We start from the raw sequence: 19,565 nt of genomic DNA, 5'->3' as shown, positions 1-19,565 counted from the left end.
TGCTAGAGGTGGCGTGTCTCAGGCCCCGCCTCGACCTGCTGAGTCCGCCTCTGTGTCTCCTAGAGCCCCAGGTGCCGCCTCCGTGCGTTCAGGTGGGAGAGACGTGGCTCTTCTCCTACACTTGCTTTTAGAACTGTTTGGGATGGAGGGTAGGATTACATTGGGTGTTGTTTGCCTCTTATCTTGTTTTCGCTGTGACTGTTTCTGGTCATTTTAAGTGAAAGGCATATGAAGAGTGTAGTGGCCATTGTTTAACAAGTAGACATTGAGCATGTGTTGGTCCACTTTCTCCCCAACCAGTTGATAAAGAAGAAAAGAAGTCCAGTGCTCCTTTGCCCCATAGGATTTTTGAGAGAAGTTTAAATTGTTTATCTTGGGTAATTTTTTTTTTTTTAAAACCTGAAACAGAAGCTATGAGTACCACTTTGTGTACGGATCGGTTTTCTTTAGGTAATGTCAGATTCTTTTTTTTAATGCTGCTGTTCGTTGAACGCCAGCTTCTTTGTATGTAACCATTCAGCTTTCACAATCTGTGAAAAAGCTGTTTTAAGAAAAAAGCTATGAGAAATAAAATTGTTTACTTGCTAAGCAATTTATCCTGCATCTGACTTACTGGTAAAACTGAGATTAGGATTCACGTTCTCATATTTCTCTCTAGCTGTGTTTTTTATTTTTGTTACTGTAAACACAGTCTTATGTTAATGAATGGCTAGACTGGAAAAAAAAAAAAAAAGATGAAAATGATACTTTACTTTTCTGAGTGTGCTGTGCAGTCTGTGTGGGATTTCAGTTGCCCCACCAGGAACTGTTCTTGGCCAAGAAGCTTAACCACTGGGTTGCCAGGGAATTCCCTCCTGCTGTTTATTTTCGTTTTGTTTATCCAGGGTGCTTACACTCTACATTGCTTTTACTCTAAATTCACCTGCCTGGTTATCTGCTTACTTTTTGTAAGCTAGGAAAAAATACTTAAGAGGGATTCCAAATGGAACACTAACTAATCACACTGTTTTTCTCAGATCAAAGAGATTATATCTGTGAGTATTGTGCTCGAGCCTTCAAGAGTTCCCACAACCTGGCAGTGCACCGGATGATTCACACCGGCGAGAAGCCTCTCCAGTGAGTACTCGTTCCTGGGGTGCGCCCTGCTGGAGGAAGCCCCTCTCCTGGCACATGGCTTTTCCCCATGTGAGAGCGGGCATTGACTGGGGGGTCATGCCTACGGACCTGTTTCGATGACTCATCGTTTGTACATGTGACCCTGACCCTGGATGAGAGGGCCCTTCCTCTTTTTGATAAGCTGTTTTCTTTCTCACTCTCTCAGATGCGAGATCTGTGGATTTACTTGTCGGCAAAAGGCATCCCTTAACTGGCACATGAAGAAACACGATGCAGACTCCTTCTACCAATTTTCTTGCAATATCTGCGGCAAAAAGTTTGAGAAGAAGGACAGCGTGGTGGCGCACAAAGCGAAGAGCCACCCCGAGGTGCTGATCGCCGAGGCCCTGGCCGCCAACGCCGGCGCGCTCATCACCAGCACAGACATCCTGGGCACAAGCCCCGAGGCCCTCAGCCCGCCCGCTGGCGGCCAGGGCCTGCCGCTGCTTCCCGAGCCGCTGGGAAACCCCGCCCCCGGAGAGTGCCTGCTGCTGGAAGCTGAGGGTGTGTCCAAGTCCTTCTGTGGTGGGGCCGAGCGGGTGAGCCTGGTGACCGACGGCAAGCTCTTCGTGGGCGGCGGGGGCGGCACGGGCGCAGACGGGCTGGTCATGAACTCGGATATCCTCGGTGCTACCGCAGAGGTCCTGATCGAAGACTCGGACTCGGCGGGGCCATAGCCAGGGGCGGACCGGGCGCTGGGACGGCTCAGACTTTGTATTTAAAAGACAAAAAGGACAAAAAAAAAAATTTAAAGCATTTAAAATCTAGTGAAATAACTGAAGGGCCTGCTCTTTCCATTGGGTCACAGCGCACACACACACACACACATACACACACACACCCCTTCTTCTCCCTCTGTCGTCCCCTTTATAAAATTGACGTTGCCTTTCTCAGAAAGCTCGACAAAGAAGCCGCTGCAGCAGCTCTTAAAGGAAGGGTTCTTTCTAAACTCTTTTCCAACCAGGCAGACTTCTGCTCATCAGCAGACGCCCCCTTTCACCCTGTGACTTCAGTGTGCTCTGGATCAGCTTTTAACTCTTAATGATACATTGATGTCCTCTCCGCCCCTCCTCCTCTCCCGCTGCCCCGTGGTCCTGGCTTCTACCTTGCAGCACATGTATCTTCCAAGTATCATATACTTCTAGTCTCCGGAGGCTGGCAGCTTGACTTGGCACTTTAGGGCCCCTGAGCAGGGTGAGCTGTTAAAACAGCGCACATCTCTCACCCCCCTCCCTCGACTCTCTCCAGGTGAAGGAAGGAAGGCAGGCTGCGTGGGGACCACCTCCCTACTCTTGGCCTTCTCCGTCTTCCTTGCCCCCGCCGCCCAGTCCCTCCATAAGGTTCTCAATGGTGCTCACTTGCTCGCAAGCAGGCTCCCGGCAAGGAGGGGCCGCCCGCCCCGTGGTCTCTGACCATAGACAGGGCTCTATCGGTGAGAAGTCCCAGACTGATGACAGAAATTTGCACTTTGAACATGTGTGTTTTTGTGTTGTGGAACCTGAGATTCCTTATTTATTAATGGAAAGTCTGATTTTTTTTTTGTCTTTGTTGCTATATTTTGTGGGGCTGGGCAAGATTACATTATTCTGACGTGGGGTCCTTTGCATAAGAGGTACTTGTAGAAGGCAAGATAGAGGGTTGAGGAAGCACAGCCAGCCCCTGAAATCATAGCGCTCCAGTGGCCTTTGCAGAAAGCTGGTCCTCAGCACCAACAGAATCACTACAGTGCTTTTCTGGAAGCCTCTTCAGGGAAGGACAGTGGGGGTGTGGTAACTTGTGCTCTTTGAGCTTGCAGAGCATCGAGGTTCAGGAATTTTGAGGGGATGAAGGTTATTCAGGGTCTGAACTACAGAGCAAGGTTTTCTCCTGAGAGTTCTTCATTTGCTTCTCTGTGCCCATCATTTCTCTGTACACACCCCCTGTCAGCCCAGCTCTGGCCCCTCTGTCTTTGCTGTGTTTCATCATGGGTTCGTCTCAGCTCCCAGTTGTTGAAGGGCACTGCTGTCAGAGAAGGAATCTTCCGAGTCAGACGGTTTTAAGTCACGGGAACTTGTTCTGTTGTGTTTCCCTTGTAATGACACTTCAGAAAAAGGATGTCTTCAGCACAGTGGATAGTCCGCACAATGCTTTGGCCTTCACCTGAGATTCCAGGGAGATTCCAGGGATTACCATTGCCCTTGAGGTAGGGATTTTCATGGGTGTATCGCTTACTACTGTCCATGGGAGAGAGACAGTTTTGTACAACTTCATAACTTCCAGAAGACTAAAGACCTATTTTGGCTCATTTTTAGAGAACCAGAAGGGCAGTTTCTATCCTACATACCTCAGAAACTGGAATTAAAGGCTTGCCCTGTTCATTGTTTGTTAGAAATGTATAATGGCTGTTGGAAAGAATGAAGCTTTGCTGAGAACAGAATAAGGAACAGCTTGTTTTTCACAAACACTAAAACTACAAAGTTTGTCAGTTTTCTCTCTGATTTTTCCCCCTCCTAAAAAAAAGGGTAACAAAACGCCATCTCTGAAAGAGGCTTGCTCTACACCCACTGGGTGTGAGTGTTGGATGCCAGGGGGTAGGGAGGGACACGTCTGCAGTGAGCGTCTTAAGACGTGCTGTTTGTGTTCCCTGTGGAGGCTTTGCCATCGCCTCCAGGGCTGGGCAGAGAGTGGAGTGGATGGAAGGAATATGGAATGTGCTCTCCTGGCTGCAGTGAGGACTTGGAGTTGACTTTGGTGTGTGGAGTAGATGTAAAACTACTATAAGATTAATTGGACGGGTCTACAACGAAGTTCTTTCCCCGTAGAAGTCCTAGCAGGCGTCTGTAGCCGACACTTGTCACGGTCACATTTGTCTTATCCTTGGTCTCCGTGAATTACACTTGCAGCGGTTAGCCATCGAATGTTTTAGCCGCCTACACAAAAGCAAACTGCATTTTTAAAAGAAAACTTGGAGACAGAGGGAAAATGTTTTCTTCCCTTTATCACACTCCTCCCCACCAAAAGCAGCTCATCAGTTCTCATGATTTGAAACTCCCCTTCTCACTCTTCATAGCTACCGTTTGCCTGTAATTTGCTTCAATAAATTATTGTAGCAGATTGAGGTGAATTTTCAGGTATTTTTCACGGGTTTAGTTTGTTTTTTTTCCTTTTGAGAAAGGGATGCCAGCAAAGGAAAGAGTTGCTTTAAGTGACTGTCACCAGTTTCTCTTCCCTTTAACTTTCTGCTCCTCAGATGTTTACGTCACCATCTTTCTAAGGAACTCGGTCTTAAAATTCTCCGTTTCCTACTCTTAATCAAATTCTGGTACATTTTTAATACCTTCTCCCCGCAGCGTATTCTCCATCTTTAATTGGCAGTTCTGAATTCTGGAAACGTACTTGAAACAGGCGTTGTTTCTCCAGGGTGTGCTTCCCCCTTGTTTGTGGTTGCCTGGGGTTATTTTGCATAATTGAGACTTAATATGTTGCAGAGAATTTAGATAAACACTGGCCAGGATGACTGGGAGTAAAAATAGCTACATTAAGGTATGGAAAAGCACCCACATAGAGCACTTGAACCTCCTTAGAACCTGTTTGGAGAAAAATATAGAGTGTACTAAACCTCACTAAGGTTATTACGGTCAGGCTGTTTGAAGCACCATCTTTCCCTCCTGCCTTTTTCCCACCTTCCAATGTACTCAAGAAAATTGAAAAATTGTAATGAATCAATTTAAAATATTTTATTTCCTAAAAGCCTTTTTTGCCTGTTGTAATGTGCAGGACCCTTCTCCTTTGATGGGAGAGAGACCTGAATCTAGGTCGAAAAGGTTATGTAAAAAGAAACTATAATAAAAGGGATACTCTGCTTTTCAAATCCTTGTTTTCTCTTAATCTAGCTAAGGCATATCCAAAATAAAATGTAAAGAAGAAAAATAAAAATTGTCTTCATGGAAGCAACTGGTCTTCCTTGGTTGTACTGAGTTATAGTTACGCTGGGGTGAAATAATTGATGCTGCTCAATGAGAAAACCAAGTGCCCTCAGAACAGGTTGATGTGGCAGAAACTGTTGTTTGCCCTTGTTGCGAATCAGGTAGTTAGCTTTTGACTCTGTTTAGTTCTTGATTTCTAATACTGACATGCCATTCTGATCATTTGGCAAAATTGAAAATCCTTTCCGTGTTTCGACAATCTGGAAAAGGTGGCCATTTTAATGTAGTAAAGGAAGCTGTGGGGTTAATTTCACTCTGATGATGACAATACTCTGATAGCATTTAATATCAGTGCTCCTTCACAAAACTCAATGTCCATAAAAGTACAGAGTTAAAAAAAAAGACTCCTGCTGCCTTCCTTAAAGGCCTGTTGTGACAGTCCCCCAGCCCATTTCTTTCCCTCTGTGTCCCTCGATCGTTGTTTGTGGGACTTTTCCCCTGAGAAGGCATTTGTTTCGATTCACAGGTAGTGTCTGTGATAAAATAGAACTGCTTGATTCATTTGGGGATGAAACATGTGACTCAACCCAGTTGGCATCACCCTGGAACCTACAGCTACATGGGATAAAGTGATGCTGTGAGCACTTAAACTCTGCCTTCGCTTCTCAGTCCCGTTTATTCTGTTATGAATTTTGTTAAGAATTTTCATTTTGTTAAGAAGCAATGTGGTATGACTGGGATAAGGAAGAAGAAGAAAAGCGTGTTGTCACTTGAGTGAGACTGCCTCAGAAATGTTACCAAGTCAGGGTTGGGTGTTTCCTGTCTTTTGGAAGAGAACAGGCCTAAACAGTGCCTGCCTCATCCTGGAAAGGGAGGCACCATGATTGAGATGATAGTGATGCTCCCTTAGCTGACTTGTAATCAAGTGATAATTCATTTTTAAACAGAGCAAAAGGGTGGGAGTGGGGAAAGTGCTGTATTTTTACAGGGTCTATTTCATGTAAACTTTGTGTCTCGAAAAATATGAACCACCCAAAGAATGAAATTGGAAAGTCAGTGGGAGAAACAGCTGTAGAATCAAAGACCTATATTTAAATTTTGAACCTAGGTACTGGATTTTGTGCACATGAATTAACTTCTTTAAGCCTGCATTTCATATGTAAAATAAGAAAACTTTATCTTGTAGAACTATTCTAAAGATCAAATAAAGGCTTTAAAGCAGGTAACCATGTTTGGCCCAGGGTAGATGCTTAATGAATGGCAGCTGTATCAGTAATAGTAACAATATTATTGTATACTAGGCCAAAGAAGAGAGAGAGGGACCTGGGGGGCACAGGGCGGGTGGTAAAAAGATGGACTGATTGAACGTGTGTATGAAATAGGTCACATTAGGCAGGGCATCCTGAGAGGTAGTGTGACAGCGACCTTGTTGCTAAGTGCGAAAGCAAAACAGTGCCGTGAGGACAAGTACACGAGGCGCTGAGGAGGAGAGGGATGGAGGCAGACGCTGCAGGACAAAAAGCCGATTGAGAAGGGGCCTCTGATTCCACGGGCGCAAAAGTCCACAGCCAGGAATTCGCTGCCGCCTCAGCCAGGCCGGGGGTGGGGGTGCACAGTCCCGTTAGGAGAGAGATGCCCAGTGCATTTGGCCCGCGAGGCACATTTCTGATTGGGACCAGTGTAGACAGACCCAGCTCCCTCGTTTGCTGGGCCTGGCCGTTGAGCTAGGGGATGGCTTTCGCGGAGCATTCGCTGCTCCCCCCTCACCTCCGGGACCTGTGTAGCCGCTCCATCTGGCTAGCACGGAAGATCCGTTCAGACCTGACTGCTCTGGTGGACTCTTACGTAAGTTGCCGACTTTGCTGTTGTCTGTTTTCACTTCTTCTCTTCTGACCCCGCCCTTCATCGTATTTCCGCCCCGTTATCCATTACAGAAGCCCTAACCAAGCAGTTGTTGTAAACACTGGGCACCTGTCGTTTGACACGGCCCTTTCCCTGGAGAGAAGTCCTTTAAGACGTTTCTTTCTATATGCTATTTAGGAAACATGCTCTTTAAATCAGGAAGTATACGTGGGGTTCTAGGTAGGTTTGTCTGTATGTCTTGGAGGCTGTTCCTAATTTGAATACCTGTCTGAATTCTTCCAGAGTAGATGAACCGTGAGCCCTCCCAAGTGTGGGTTCTTCATGTATATGTTGTTCTGACTTTTTAACTATGTAAACATAAGGCTGAGGGAGGTGCATAGAGCTGGGGGAAGAGCAGTATAAACCAACCAGCTTTTCCTATTACAGTATTAGGGCCCTATACAATCAGAAGTGTTTGTGTGTCTAAATAGAAAGGTCACCTATTAAAAAAAAAGTCTCCTGGAAGAAACCCTGGGGAACTGGGGAGGGTGTCCAGTTCTTAAGGCGCTGACCATGGGGTTAGGTACATTTTCTGTAGAGGAAGATTCCCGTCAGTCTTCACCTAGGGCCTGCCGTGGGAACTGCAGACTCCTGTGGAGAGCTCTGAATTTAAGTTCTCGGAGAGTGGGTTTCTCTTCCTAAAGCCCCAACATTCAGAAATCAGACTTTAAAATACAGATTAAATATATATATAGCTATTGACTTCTCTAATAAATGACTCTCCTCACCAGTGAGAGTGGGCAGTGGAGAGAGCTGTTAGAACAATTCTTTCAAGGCTGTATTTTAGAGCTGCTTAGGTATGGCCAGTGTCTTTAGGTATATTTAAAATACTTAAACTCCAGTATGATGGTAATATTCTAGGTGCCAGCAGGGAGTGTTGAGTGGGGAGGAAAAGCTATTCTAGACCAGACAGTGGCTTTCAGCCTTTGGCACCTAGCAAAAGCTACGATTCCCCCAAGAAAAGTGAACAGGTATCCAAGCGGTGTGTATAAATTCTGGGATGCCAGTCACGGATCCCAAAGGAAGAATTCCTCTTGTAGACTATTTTCTTTACAATCTGGACCCTTGACCAGGGAAGTGAGTAGCGTGCGTGTGGGACTTAGAGGTGACGTGAGAACGGTGGAGTGAGTGCAGGAGGGGTGACGTTTCTCTGTATCCTTGGCCAGATGAAGCATCAGGGTCTGAACGGGAACATGAACCTGGACACTCTGGAAGGCGTGCCGACGGCCAGCTCCAGCAGGTGGAGCGAGCTGACTGAGGCGGAGCGGCTCCAAGAGAACCTCCAGGCCTACCGCGCCTTCCACGGGATGTTGGCCCGGCTGTTGGAAGACCAGCGGGCACACTTCACCCCGGCTGAAGAAGACTTCCACCAGGCGATACACGCTGTCCTCCTCCAGGTGGCGGCCTTCGCGTACCAGCTGGAGGAGTTGATGGCGCTGCTGGAGCACAGGGTGCCCCCCAGGGAGGCCGGCGGGCCGCCCCTCCTCCCTGGGGACGCTGGTCTCTTTGAGAAGAAGCTGTGGGGCCTGAAGGTGCTGCAGGAGCTTTCTCGGTGGACGGTGAGGTCCGTGCATGACCTGAGGACCATCTCTCGACAAAGTGGGGTCCCCGCACGTGGGAGCCGTTGTGCCACCAAGGACAAGAGAATGTAGCGGTTATGCTCCCTCTCACTTGCTTTCTCTCCTGACGAAATAGACAGTGTTCTCTGAGGCCTCAGCCTTAGCTTTGAAAACCTCTAAAACCACAGCCATTTTCACAGGGTTGGAGACATGGACAGATGGGCACACAGGTTTATTCTGGGATGAGTGTGTGTACGTGTGTGTGCGTGTGCCATAAAGGAATGATGGGCACACAGGTTTATTCTGGGGTGCGTGCGTGTGTGTGTGTCCGTGTGTGTGCACGCGCGTGCCATAAAGGAACGCGGACAGGGCAGCATCCCCCCACCGCAGTGTTCCCATCTTTCCTACCCACTCAACAACCTCTGCAGGCGTGTAACAGCCTCACAGGATAAATATATTTTTTAACTCCAGTTGTGGATGACTCTTCTGAGAAGACTGAAAGAGTGAATTAAAAATCATGGACTCTCACCAGCTCAGACTCTCGGATAATAAAGATCGTGATTAGCGTGTGTTGAGTATCTGCTGTATTGAAGCGCCCTGCCAGGGGCTTTACGGGAATCACGACCTCGCACAACCCCGCTGAGGGAGGCGGTGGCATCTCCGTTTGGCAGATGAGAAGACAGGCTCGCAGGAGTGGGTACAGCTTGTTCAGGGTTACCCGCCTAGCAGACCCAGGCGTTCCGCGTCCCAAAGCCCGTGTGCCCTTCACTTCAGAGGCCTGCTTACGGGCCTCTGTCACGGCTCCTCTTTGCCGCAGAGGGGTGGGAAGGGCGTCCGTGTACTCTGTCCCCGGGGCTGAGGAGACAGCCCCCAGCTGTGTCCTGGGGGCGTTAGAGGCAGCGTTAGCACTTGCTGCCGGCACTTGGCCAGGAAGAGAGCAGTGCAGACCCTCAGGTCGGTCCGCCACGCCTCTGGAGGCTGGCGGTGTGCAGGCCCGCCGTGTGCTCTCGAGTACGCGCGGATGCCCTTGGGTGTGCGCTTGGGCACAGCGTCCCCCAGGCTGCCTCAGGCCGCCGCAGTCAGCACCGCAGAGTGACACAGGCCCTGTAGCCCCGAGCTCGCTGAGCGGCGGGTAGGACGCTGCTCGGCTGAAAGAGTGGAAATCCTCCTCCAGCGGCCGCGCTCTGGCCTTAGTCACGCGGAGGGCGTGAGGCCCGCTGTGTTCCCAGCCGAGCTTCTGAGGCCACGCAGCACGGCCTGCCTACGCCTCGGCAAAGGGCCCGGCTCTGCGCGTAATGTTCCTGAGAGGAACGCTGACACCGACTCGTGAACGCGGGTGTTACAGGAAAGGCCACTTACAGCCAGCCGGGCTTGCGAGCCAGCGGGGCGGGGCATCAGAAGTCCCCGGCTGTCGCTCCCTTCACAACGCCAGTGGATGCACGCTCAGGGCTGGGCTCAGATCAATCTGGCTTACTTACTTGGGCCTTCTTTTCTTCTTTAAAGGACCACCTTCTTTTCTTCTTAAAAGACTGCGAGTCAGAGAGGGCTGGCTGCCTGTGGGTCTGTGCCCCGCACCCTGTGACCTCAGGGTGCACAGCGCTCGGGAAGGGCTCTGGCACGCAGGGAAGGCGGGGTGCCCGACTGGACTGGAGTCTGAGAGGCGGGTAAGGGGCACGCGGCTGAAGGCCGGCGGGGGCGCAGAAAGCGCTTCCCGAGGAGGCAGGGGTCCAGTGTGTCTCAGAGGCAGGGGGAGGAACAGAGAAACCATGAGAAGAGCCAGGGAAGAGTGTCCTTACCAGAAGCAAATGAGGCAATAATGCACAGCTGGGTCCAGTCAGCACGAGAAATTCATTGCTGTGTCTGCAACGCTGGTTGTGGAATGTGTCACTTTGCAGTGAATGCATAAAGGCGTATTTCATTCAAGCTTTTCCTTGTTTCAATGGTTTCTTCTGCTTAAGAGCAGTATTTTGATAAAACACTTGCTTACTGATATGAAATGCTTAGATTTATCTGCACAGTACATTAGGCTCTTTTGGTTTAATGAAGAATGATCTGACTGACATTTCTTAGTGAGAAGTACTGATTACACCTTTAAGTCCCCCAATGGGTACAATTTTTTGAAAAAGATTTTGTGTGGTGGGTGGAGGGGGAGGGCGTTTTTAAAGCCTTAATTGAATTTGTTACAATATTGCTTCTGTTTTAAGTTTTGGTTTTTTGGCCAGGAGGCATGCAGGCTCTTACTTAGCTCCCCAGCCAGGGATGGAACCCACACTCCCTCCGCTGAAAGGCGAAGTTTTAACAACCGGACTGCCAGGGAAGTCCCTGTGCAATTTTTAAAATGTATTTATTTTTCTGGCTTCTTCGGGTCTTGTGCAGTGCCCAGGATCTTCGGTCTTGGTGGTGGCATGCGGAATCTTTAGGTGGGGCCTACGGAATCTCATTCCCCGACCAGGGATCGAACCTGGGCCCCTGCATCGGGAGCGTGGCGTCTTAGCCACCGGACCCCCAGGGACGTCCCTGCTGTGTGTTCACATTGAGTGGACGTGGCAGGGCACACATCTGCAGGAGTTTCAGACGCCGTGGAGCGTGGCTGCAGCTCTGCCGAGTCGCACCTGAAGGAGTTTTTATCTACTGGATGCACATTTGAAGTGGCAGCGGGTCCAGGAAAGGTGTAAGTACTGACGACTGGATGAGAGGAGGTAGAAGGATCAGGTCACAGAAGTAGTGTGTCTTCTGAGGGCATTCCCCGGCAGCATGCTAGGAGCTGGGTGTCGCTTTCTCCTGCAGGAAACGTGGACAGACTTCTTAGAAAAGGATAAAGGGGAAACAGGCACTTGTCCATAATAACAAAGACGTAAACGCGTGGATCTGAATGTGCAGACGCCGCATCATGCTTATCTGAAATGGATGCAACGGACTGACAATCTTTCGTACACATATATGCTGCTGCTGCTGCTAAGTCGCTTCAGTCGTGTCCGACTCTGTGCGACCCCATAGACGGCAGCCCACCAGGCTCCCCCGTCCCTGGGATTCTCCAGGCAAGAACACTGCAGTGGGTTGCCATTTCCTTCTCCAATGCAGGAAAGTGAAAAGTGAAAGGGAAGCTGCTCAGTCGTGCGATTCTTAGCCACCCCATGGACTGCAGCCTACCAGGCTCCTCCGTCCATGGGAGTTGCCAGGCAAGAGTACTGGAGTGGGGTGCCATTGCCTTCTCCAGTACATATATATAATGCTACATATAATAAGGCCTCTTTTAAATTTATTTTTAATTGGAGGGTAATTGCTCTACAATGTTGAGTTGGTTTCTGCCATATGTCAACATGAATCAGCCATAGGCATGCAGACGACCCCTCCCTCTTGAACCTCCCTCCCACCCGCCACCCCCAGCCCACTGCTTTAGGTTGTCACAGAGCACCAGGCTTAATAAGGTCTGAAAAGGTAAAGTTTTAGTTCACAGCCCCTAACTTCTATTTTGTAAAGAGAACTGGGACTCCCTTGATGGTCAGGTGGTAAAGAATCTACCTTCTAATGCAGGGGACATGGGTTCAATTCCTGGTCAGGGAATTAGGATCCCACGTGCTGCCAGACACCTAAGCCCACATTCCACAGCCAGAGAAGCCTTCTCCCCGCAACGAAGAGCCTGCTTGCAGCAACGAAGACCCGGCACAGCAGAAGTAAAGAAACAAACACTACCGCCGGAGAAGGCCTCTCTGTGGGGACACACTCCTGAACCTGTCCAGGAACTGCATGTATGAGAGTTGGCAAATTCTTCATGCATTGATTTCCAAAGGTAATTTGGAAAAAGACTCGAAAATTAGCACAAACTGAAAGTCCACGCCTGGAAGAAAATTGACATTAAGACAGTCAGGTTCGAGGGAAGTGAGAGTTTTAAAACAAATGGAAAGTGTGAGGTCACAGCCCGGGAGTTGCAGTTGATTCAGGCGGCTGTGGACTCAAGCCCGATGGGTGACTCATCGTTGTGACCGCCGGTCAGAGGGACAGGACCTTTAGGTAAACAGCTGAAAAGTCGTTTAGAAGGATTTCTCTCTGTGAACCCTCAGCTCATGACGTAGCGGGGCGCCTTCTCTTTCTTTTGGGTAAAATAGAAATGCAGGAAGCAGGGGGATGAGAAAGGGATTGGTGATGAGAAAAAGGGGGAAAAAGAAAGATGTGGATGTCACTCCAATTGATGCATCTGTGTGTGTGTATGTGTGAGTGTTCGGGCAGGGCATTTAAAAAAGGATGCTTTGGCCTCCTGCCTCTCATCCTGCCTCAGCTTCAAGCCTCAGACCCAAGAAATGGCCACCCAAATGACAGTACATTTAAAAAGTGAAAACAAGGGACTTCCCTGATGGCCCAGTGGCTGAGCGTCCAAGCTTCAAACGCAGGGGGCCTGGCTTTGACCCCTGGTCCTGGAATTAGATCCCGCGTGCCACGACTAAAGAGTCTGCATGCCACAGTGAAGACCAAAGACCCCGAGTGCCTCACCTAACACCTGGCACAGCCAAATAAATATTTTTTTTAAAATGAAGATGATAAAAATGAAAGTAATCATTTCATTCAGAAGCTTCTATTGAACTCTTAAGATCTACAGATAAAAATGATAAAAATATAATTTGATCTTTTGATGAAATACGTGTGGGGTGTGAGGTATGAAAATCCACACTCGTGTGGTTCTCAAAATACCCTATTTTGACAACAGTCTATTTTTGGCAGATGGATGCCAAAGTGAAAGAATAAGGGACCCGGTAACGGCTAACAATAAAGATTTTGCCTCAGCAAGACCACGAGTTGCTGCTTTTATTTCTGTATCTGGATGAACAGGGGGAATTTCAAGTGATTTCAACACAGGATGAAACGTAATCCCTCCGGCCAGGGCCAGGCTCACTCGAGCGTGCTGGGTAAAGCTCTATGATGCCAGGCCACTGGGCACAGCTCCCAAGGCCAGCCAGGCAGCCTCAAAAAGGTAGATTTCCCCTACGTTTACCAGCTTGCCTGCAGCTGATGGAGATTTTCTTTTATCCAGCTTTACATGCAACAGAAGAAACCTTAGGCAGAAACCAAGTTGAGGAAAATCCACGCTGGAAAATATTAAAACATGCCTATGAGATTCTGCATTTTTCTCCACATGTTCAAAGTCATATGAAAGGAGGTACTGCACTGACTGACGTTAGATGCCTCTACGCCGTTTTATGTCATTGCCTCAGTCTTCTGAAGCCCCCGATGCTGGGAAAGACCGAAGGCAGAAGGAGAAGGGGGCGGCAGAGGATGAGATGGTTCGACAGCATCACTGACTCAATGGACGTGAATTTGAGCAAACTCCAGGAGACAGTGGTGGATAGAGGAGCCTGGTGTGCTGCAGTCGGTGGGGGTCACAAAGAGTTGAACAGGACTTAGCAACTGAACAACAACTCCCCTGAAATACTCTGACTAACAGGGCAAACACCAATGAGTGCTAACTTGTCCGAATTCCCTCCTCTGGTATACGAGAGCTTTGGAGAGTTCTGGCTCCAAAGCTCACCCCACTACCCCTGGCTGCCGTGGGATCGCTAAGAATCAAGATCTTTCCATCCCGAAACATCCATTCTCCATTCCTGTGATTCACTCTCCTTGCACACAGCCAGTCTCTGTAACAAACTGGACTAAGTTTCCAAACTCGGGAGCAAGTCAGTCTCTCCTGAGCTGAAATGGCAGTAACAACTCACTTCACAGGCTTTTATACAGCGCAGACACGTTTGAGTATCTTAAAGTATTTGTCAGTGACATGCGAATATCGAGTATACTTAACGCCTCCAACAGCTTGGACTAATGGCAGACTTCTTGCTGAGAAGAGAGCTCTGCAAGGGTCTCAGGGATAAGTCCCGGGGGCTTCCTAGGGGTCATTCGGCCAGAGCCTGGATGGCACCCGGCTTGTTGCACTGTGGGCCTTTGGCCACTAGAGGCCGATGTGGTTTCACGCACAGCCTCCAGGAAATCACCCACCTCCCTGGAGAGCTGAGACGAGGCTGTCCACTGCATCCAAAAGACGGTTCCCACAAGCATCACACACGTTCTGGAGACGCGTGGTAAAGAGCCAAGGAAACATGCAAACCGAGGCACCCTCCAGGAGCAGTGTTACTCGCTCAGTCGTGTCTGACTCTGTGACCCCATGGACTGCAGCCCACCAGGCTCCTCTGTCCATGGGATTCTCCAGGCAAGGATACTGGAGTGGGTAGCCATGCCCTCCTCCAGAGGATCTTCCTGACCCAGGGATCGAACCCAGGTCTCCAGCATTGCAGGCACACGCTTTACCACGTGAGCTAGAGGGAAGATTCAAGACACCCACAGGACGCGTTAAAGCACGCATTTAGACCTGGAGTCATCCTGCCGTGTACCACCACCCTCCTCCTCACATGGGAGGGAACTCAAACTTCATTTAGTTTAATCGCATCATTAAATGCCTTGCAGGAGGACTTCCCTGGTGGTCCACGGGTTAAGAATATCTTTGCCTTGCAATGCCAGGGACATGGGTTCGACCCCTGGTCCAGAGAGATCCAGCACATGCAGATTAAGTGAGTGTATGCCCCACATCTACTGAAGGCCTGGCGCCCTAGAGCCGGTGTTCCATGACCAGAGGAGCCGCCCACCACGATGAGAAGCCTGCACCGCAATGAAGACTGGCTCCTTCTTGCCAGCAACTAGGGAGAGACCCTCATGCAGCAGTGACGACCCAGGGCAGCCAAAAATACGTGAATAAAAAGCAAACAAAAGACACACTGCACAAGGAAGCCAGAGGCGCACCCGGTGCCCCAGCTGCGCACTAGGAGAACGGGTTTGATCCAGGCATTCTGCACTGGGCTCCCCAGCTTCTCCATCAGACTGGCCTCGTCTTAGGGAGCCTCTGGGCGGCCCCTCTGCATGTGTTCACTCTTTCACACCCAGAGTGACAGGCACCTCCTGAGAACCCGGTGAGGTAGGTACTGAGGTTCCAATGTTACAGCTGGAGAAACAGAGGTGTGAAGGATTGATGGTCCCCTGCCCCAGAAACACACATGTTCTCCTGAGAAAAGACAACAGAAAGTGGGGTGCAGATTCAGTCATTCTGGAGTCTAACCAAGGCCTGGAGAAGCCCCGAGGAAGGTGGGGGGGGGGGTGGTGCAGAGCCGCTTAAAAGAGCTTCTTTGGGAGCCAGGCTTTGAAAAATGGCCAGGATTTTGCCCCCAGGAAAAAATATAAGCCGGGCGGGGAGTGGCGGTGGGCAGGGTAGGGGATGGGCAAGAACGTCTCGGATAGAAGCAGCAGCCCTTCTCAAGGTCTGGCCGCCAGAAGGCATGTGGCATGTTCCAGAATGTTCTCCATGCCTGCAGCTCGGGGTTCTCCAAGAGCCCCAGTGGGAGGTCGGGCAAGAGGAGCAAGTGGATGACACCTTGAAGAAGGACTCTAGGAAACGTTTGTGAAGATGGGTAGCGCTGGCATCTGCCCTTTGTTTTAGAAAATAGACTCAGACAGCAATCAGAGGTGGGAGCTGCCGGAGACAGAGACTCGTTAAAAAGATGCTCCTCTGCTCCCAGTAAGGTACGTCCAGCTCTTTGTGCAAATGTTAGAGGCTTTCCTGATCCCTTAGACCCGGCGCTCGGGTGGGGCGAGGCAGGCAGCTCACAGTGATACGACCGAGGGGCTTCCCTGGTGGGTGCAGTGGGTACGCATCTGCCCACCAGTTCAGGGGACACAGGTTCCCTTCCCGGTGGGGGAAGATCCCACGGGCCCAGGGTCAGTAAGCCCAGGGGCACAACTCCTGAGCCTGCCTCTGAGCCTGTGGTCTGCAGCAGAGAAGCAAGCACAGCGAGAAGCCCGCACCGTCGGCAGAGAGCGCCTGCGCGCACCAGCGTGCGCACAGCCAGAGGCAAAGGTGACGTGTTAAAGACGGCCTCCACAGCGTGGTGGTGTCGTGACCGAGCGTCGTAAAGACGGCCTCCACAGCGTGATGGTGCCGTGACCGAGCGTCGTAAAGACGGCCTCCACAGCGTGGTGGTGCCGTGACCGAGCGTCGTAAAGACGGCCTCCACAGCGTGGTGGTGCCGTGACCGAGCGTCGTAAAGACGGCCTCCACAGCGTGGTGGTGTCGTGACCGAGCGTCGTAAAGACGGCCTCCACAGCGTGGTGGTGTCGTGACCGAGCGTCGTAAAGACGGCCTCCACAGCGTGGTGGTGCCGTGACCGAGCGTCGTAAAGACGGCCTCCAAAGCGTGACGGTGCCGTGACCGAGCGTCATAAAGACGGCCTCCACAGCGTGATAGTGCTGTGACCGAGCGTCATAAAATGCATGTAGAAGCTTGAAAATGTGATGCGGGATCACTGAGGGAAGCCAGCAAGGCCTTTCTCAACTGGCTATGTCCCCCCAAGACCTGAATGCTGACCCGAGCCAGCTGCCAGGAGACCTGCGGGGAAAGCACTGACGTCAAAGGGAGCCTTACCCGCGGATCCCGAGGAAGAGGGAGCTTCCTGTCCTCAAGACACTGCTGGAGAGAGCCTGGTGTGGCATGCAGGCTTCGGTTGGGGGGTTCGGGGGAGGGCGGAAGGAATCAGAGGTTTGCTCTGGTCTGGATGCTCTCACAAGGTAGGGGTGAGCTGGGGCTTCCCTAGTGGTCCGGGGCAAAGCCACCCAGCTCCCAGCGCAGGGGGCCCGGGCTCCGTGTCTGGTCAGGGCGCTAGCTCCCACCCACCGCAACTAAGGGGTCCTCGCGCCACAGCGAAGCCGGGAGGCCTCACGCGCCACCAGATAAAAAGGTAACTGTTCAGCTTCTCGGGGAAAAACGTGTCTGCAAAGCCAAGTTTCAAGAGAGTTTTAAGGAAAAAATAAAGTCTGTCTGTCTATGTGAGTGAGAAGGTGCAGCCAAATAAATATTTTTTAGAAGGCAAGAAAGTGAGGCACGTCCACATCTGGTTATTCTGTCGACGGCACAGCGATCTTACTTTTGTGTGTGATTAGAAAAATCCACGCAGTGACCTCGTTCTGCGGCGTGGATCACAGGCTCAGGATAACTCTGAGTGAGGTTTCAACTCTGTGAGATTGTTGAAACGTTTAGGGTCACTGGCTGTGAGCCGCAGACCGACCTGTGAGAGTGTCATGGTCCTGCGGGATCGTTGTTTCGATTCTGGACATCCCTGGACACCAGGGCTACTTTCTTCCTCCATCCCTAACAATAAGATTCTGTGAGGACAGGGAGCTGAGCTTTCTTCGCACTGCTGACCACAGGCAATGGGCTGACAGCCAACACTGATGGAAGTCAGTGTGTGTGACGAGCACGTCCATGTAGCTAACCAGGGTGGCTCCTTCCAGACACAAGTGACCAAGACGTCAGTCACAGAGCCAGCCCTGCTTTCTAACAGACTCTGATTCCAGAACAAATGACCCCTGATTGAATCCTTCCCCAAACTAACCAACCCAAGGCCAAGGCCTGTGGCTTCGAAGCCCCTAACATGTGCGTTCTGAGGTGCCTGTTGCAACAAGCCAATAAACCCGGCTTTGGTTGCTCCAGGTGTTGGTCTGGTGGTCTTTGGCTAAAGGATAGCAACCCTGCAAAGAGAAAGCATTGGAAGAGTTTTCAGCTGTAAAGTGACATGTTAGGGTCTGTATTTTTAAAATGAGTAATCGAACCACTACACACAGATGGGCCTGTGGGGGCAAGACCAGAAAGAAACAGAAAAATCCAGATGATGGAAAACCCGAATTAAGAGTCACAGTGGGGATGGAGCACAGAGAACGCCTCTGAAGACCAGCTCAGAGGGCCTGGAGCGGGAAGATGGTGATGAGGCCAGTGAGCCCCAGAAACAGGGAGTGCCCGCAAAGCACCCTCCCAACCAGGAGGGGAGGGAACACACAGGAGCATCCCCGCCTGCAGATGGTGGGCGGAACACGACGGGAAGTGAAGGGAAAGTCGCGCAGTCGTGTCCAACTCTCTGCGACCCCGTGGACTGTACAGGCCATGGGATTCTCCAGGCCAGAACACTGGAGGGGGAGCCTTTCCCTTCTCCAGGGGATCTTCCCAACCCAGCAATGGAACCCAGGTCTCCCGCATTGCAGGCGGGGTAATGTAGGAGATGGGAAGACTGTTTTTTAAATACGCTGAGTGTGGAGCACAGAAGCAGGGTGCAAGGGGTGGGGGAGAAGGAAGCTGAAAGGGGAAGTTGGGCTCAACCGCGAGGGTCTCGGTTTAGATCAGCAACCCTCTTCAAAGTCAACATAAAAGACACCTGGACAAGAAGGAAGGAGAAAAAAAATAAAACTCCCCAGGGATCAGGTTAGTTCTTCTGCCTTAGTCCTAAGGGCAGCTGAAAGGGTCCCCTTGTCCACGTCCAAGCGCAGACCCCCCCCCTTATTCTGATGGTCACAACTGCTGGAGTAGACTTCGGGTGCATCAGAAAATCACCCTGTTCTGCATTTCCCATCTTTGGCAAATTTGCATCATGCAAGAAGGGTTTCAACGTGTTCCTTTTATCCTATCTGTACCCGCACCTCCCTTTCCACACGACTGCCTCCTGGTCTTGCGTCAAGGCCCAGGTCACAGACCACGTCCTTCGTGAAAGCCTCTCTGTGTATGCACCGTGCCCCTCTCCTCTCCGCCGCCGCCCTCCTGGCCACATCGCCGACTGTCACCACGGCGTCTGTTACTGACTGCCGTGAGGACCGCTGCTGAGAACAGCAGCGAGCGCTGATGCTGAACTGGGTGCTCTGCACAAAGCAACTCATCTCACCCCCACGAAACCCACCGCTCTGGAGGCTGGTGTCGTTTCTACCTTACAGAGGAGAGAACTGGAGTTCAGAAAGGAGGCCAAGTGACTCCCCAGTGTGGCAGAGCTGGGAACTGGCCGAGCTGCGATTCAAACCAAACTATTTGAATATAAAAGCCATCAGTTCAGTTCAGTTCAGCTGCTCGGTCGTGTCCGACTCTTTGCGTCCCCATGGACTGCAGCACGCCAGGCCTCCCTGTCCATCACCACCTCCCAGAATTTATTCAAACTCATGTCCATGATGTCGGTGATGCCATCCAACCATCTCATCCTCT

General features: G+C 50.7%; 2 protein-coding genes across 3 annotated transcripts in view; both read left to right on the top strand.

The window, feature by feature from the left end:
* The window catches only part of ZFP91 (ZFP91 zinc finger protein, atypical E3 ubiquitin ligase), a 39,677-nt gene extending 34,593 nt beyond the window's left edge, over nucleotides 1–5,084 (top strand). For both annotated transcript variants that reach the window (XM_070383278.1, XM_070383277.1), the window contains exons 10-11: nucleotides 1,017–1,116; nucleotides 1,322–5,084. In XM_070383278.1, coding sequence (XP_070239379.1) covers nucleotides 1,017–1,116; nucleotides 1,322–1,832 — 611 coding nt within the window. In that variant the 3' untranslated portion in view covers nucleotides 1,833–5,084. The remainder of the gene's footprint in view (nucleotides 1–1,016; nucleotides 1,117–1,321) is intronic.
* Nucleotides 5,085–6,423: 1,339 nt separating this feature from the next.
* CNTF (ciliary neurotrophic factor) lies at nucleotides 6,424–11,899 on the top strand. Its single transcript, XM_005907375.2, has 2 exons — nucleotides 6,424–6,905; nucleotides 8,129–11,899. The coding sequence occupies exons 1-2, from the start codon at nucleotides 6,792–6,794 to the stop codon at nucleotides 8,612–8,614; spliced, it is 600 nt and encodes a 199-aa protein (XP_005907437.1). The 5' UTR covers nucleotides 6,424–6,791; the 3' UTR covers nucleotides 8,615–11,899.
* The last annotated feature ends 7,666 nt before the right edge of the window (nucleotides 11,900–19,565 follow it).

Source organism: Bos mutus, chromosome 15, assembly GCF_027580195.1.
Source record: "Bos mutus isolate GX-2022 chromosome 15, NWIPB_WYAK_1.1, whole genome shotgun sequence".
Classification (NCBI taxonomy): Eukaryota; Metazoa; Chordata; class Mammalia; order Artiodactyla; family Bovidae; genus Bos; species Bos mutus.
This window is presented reverse-complemented; position numbering and strand designations above follow the sequence as displayed.

Excerpts from the sequence above, each read along its gene's own strand:
- CNTF (XM_005907375.2), top strand. The coding sequence starts at position 6,792 with ATGGCTTTCGCGGAGCATTCGCTGCTCCCCCCTCACCTCCGGGACCTG. Across the intron at positions 6,906-8,128 it reads CTGCTCTGGTGGACTCTTAC|ATGAAGCATCAGGGTCTGAA; the intron begins GTAAGTTGCCGA and ends ATCCTTGGCCAG.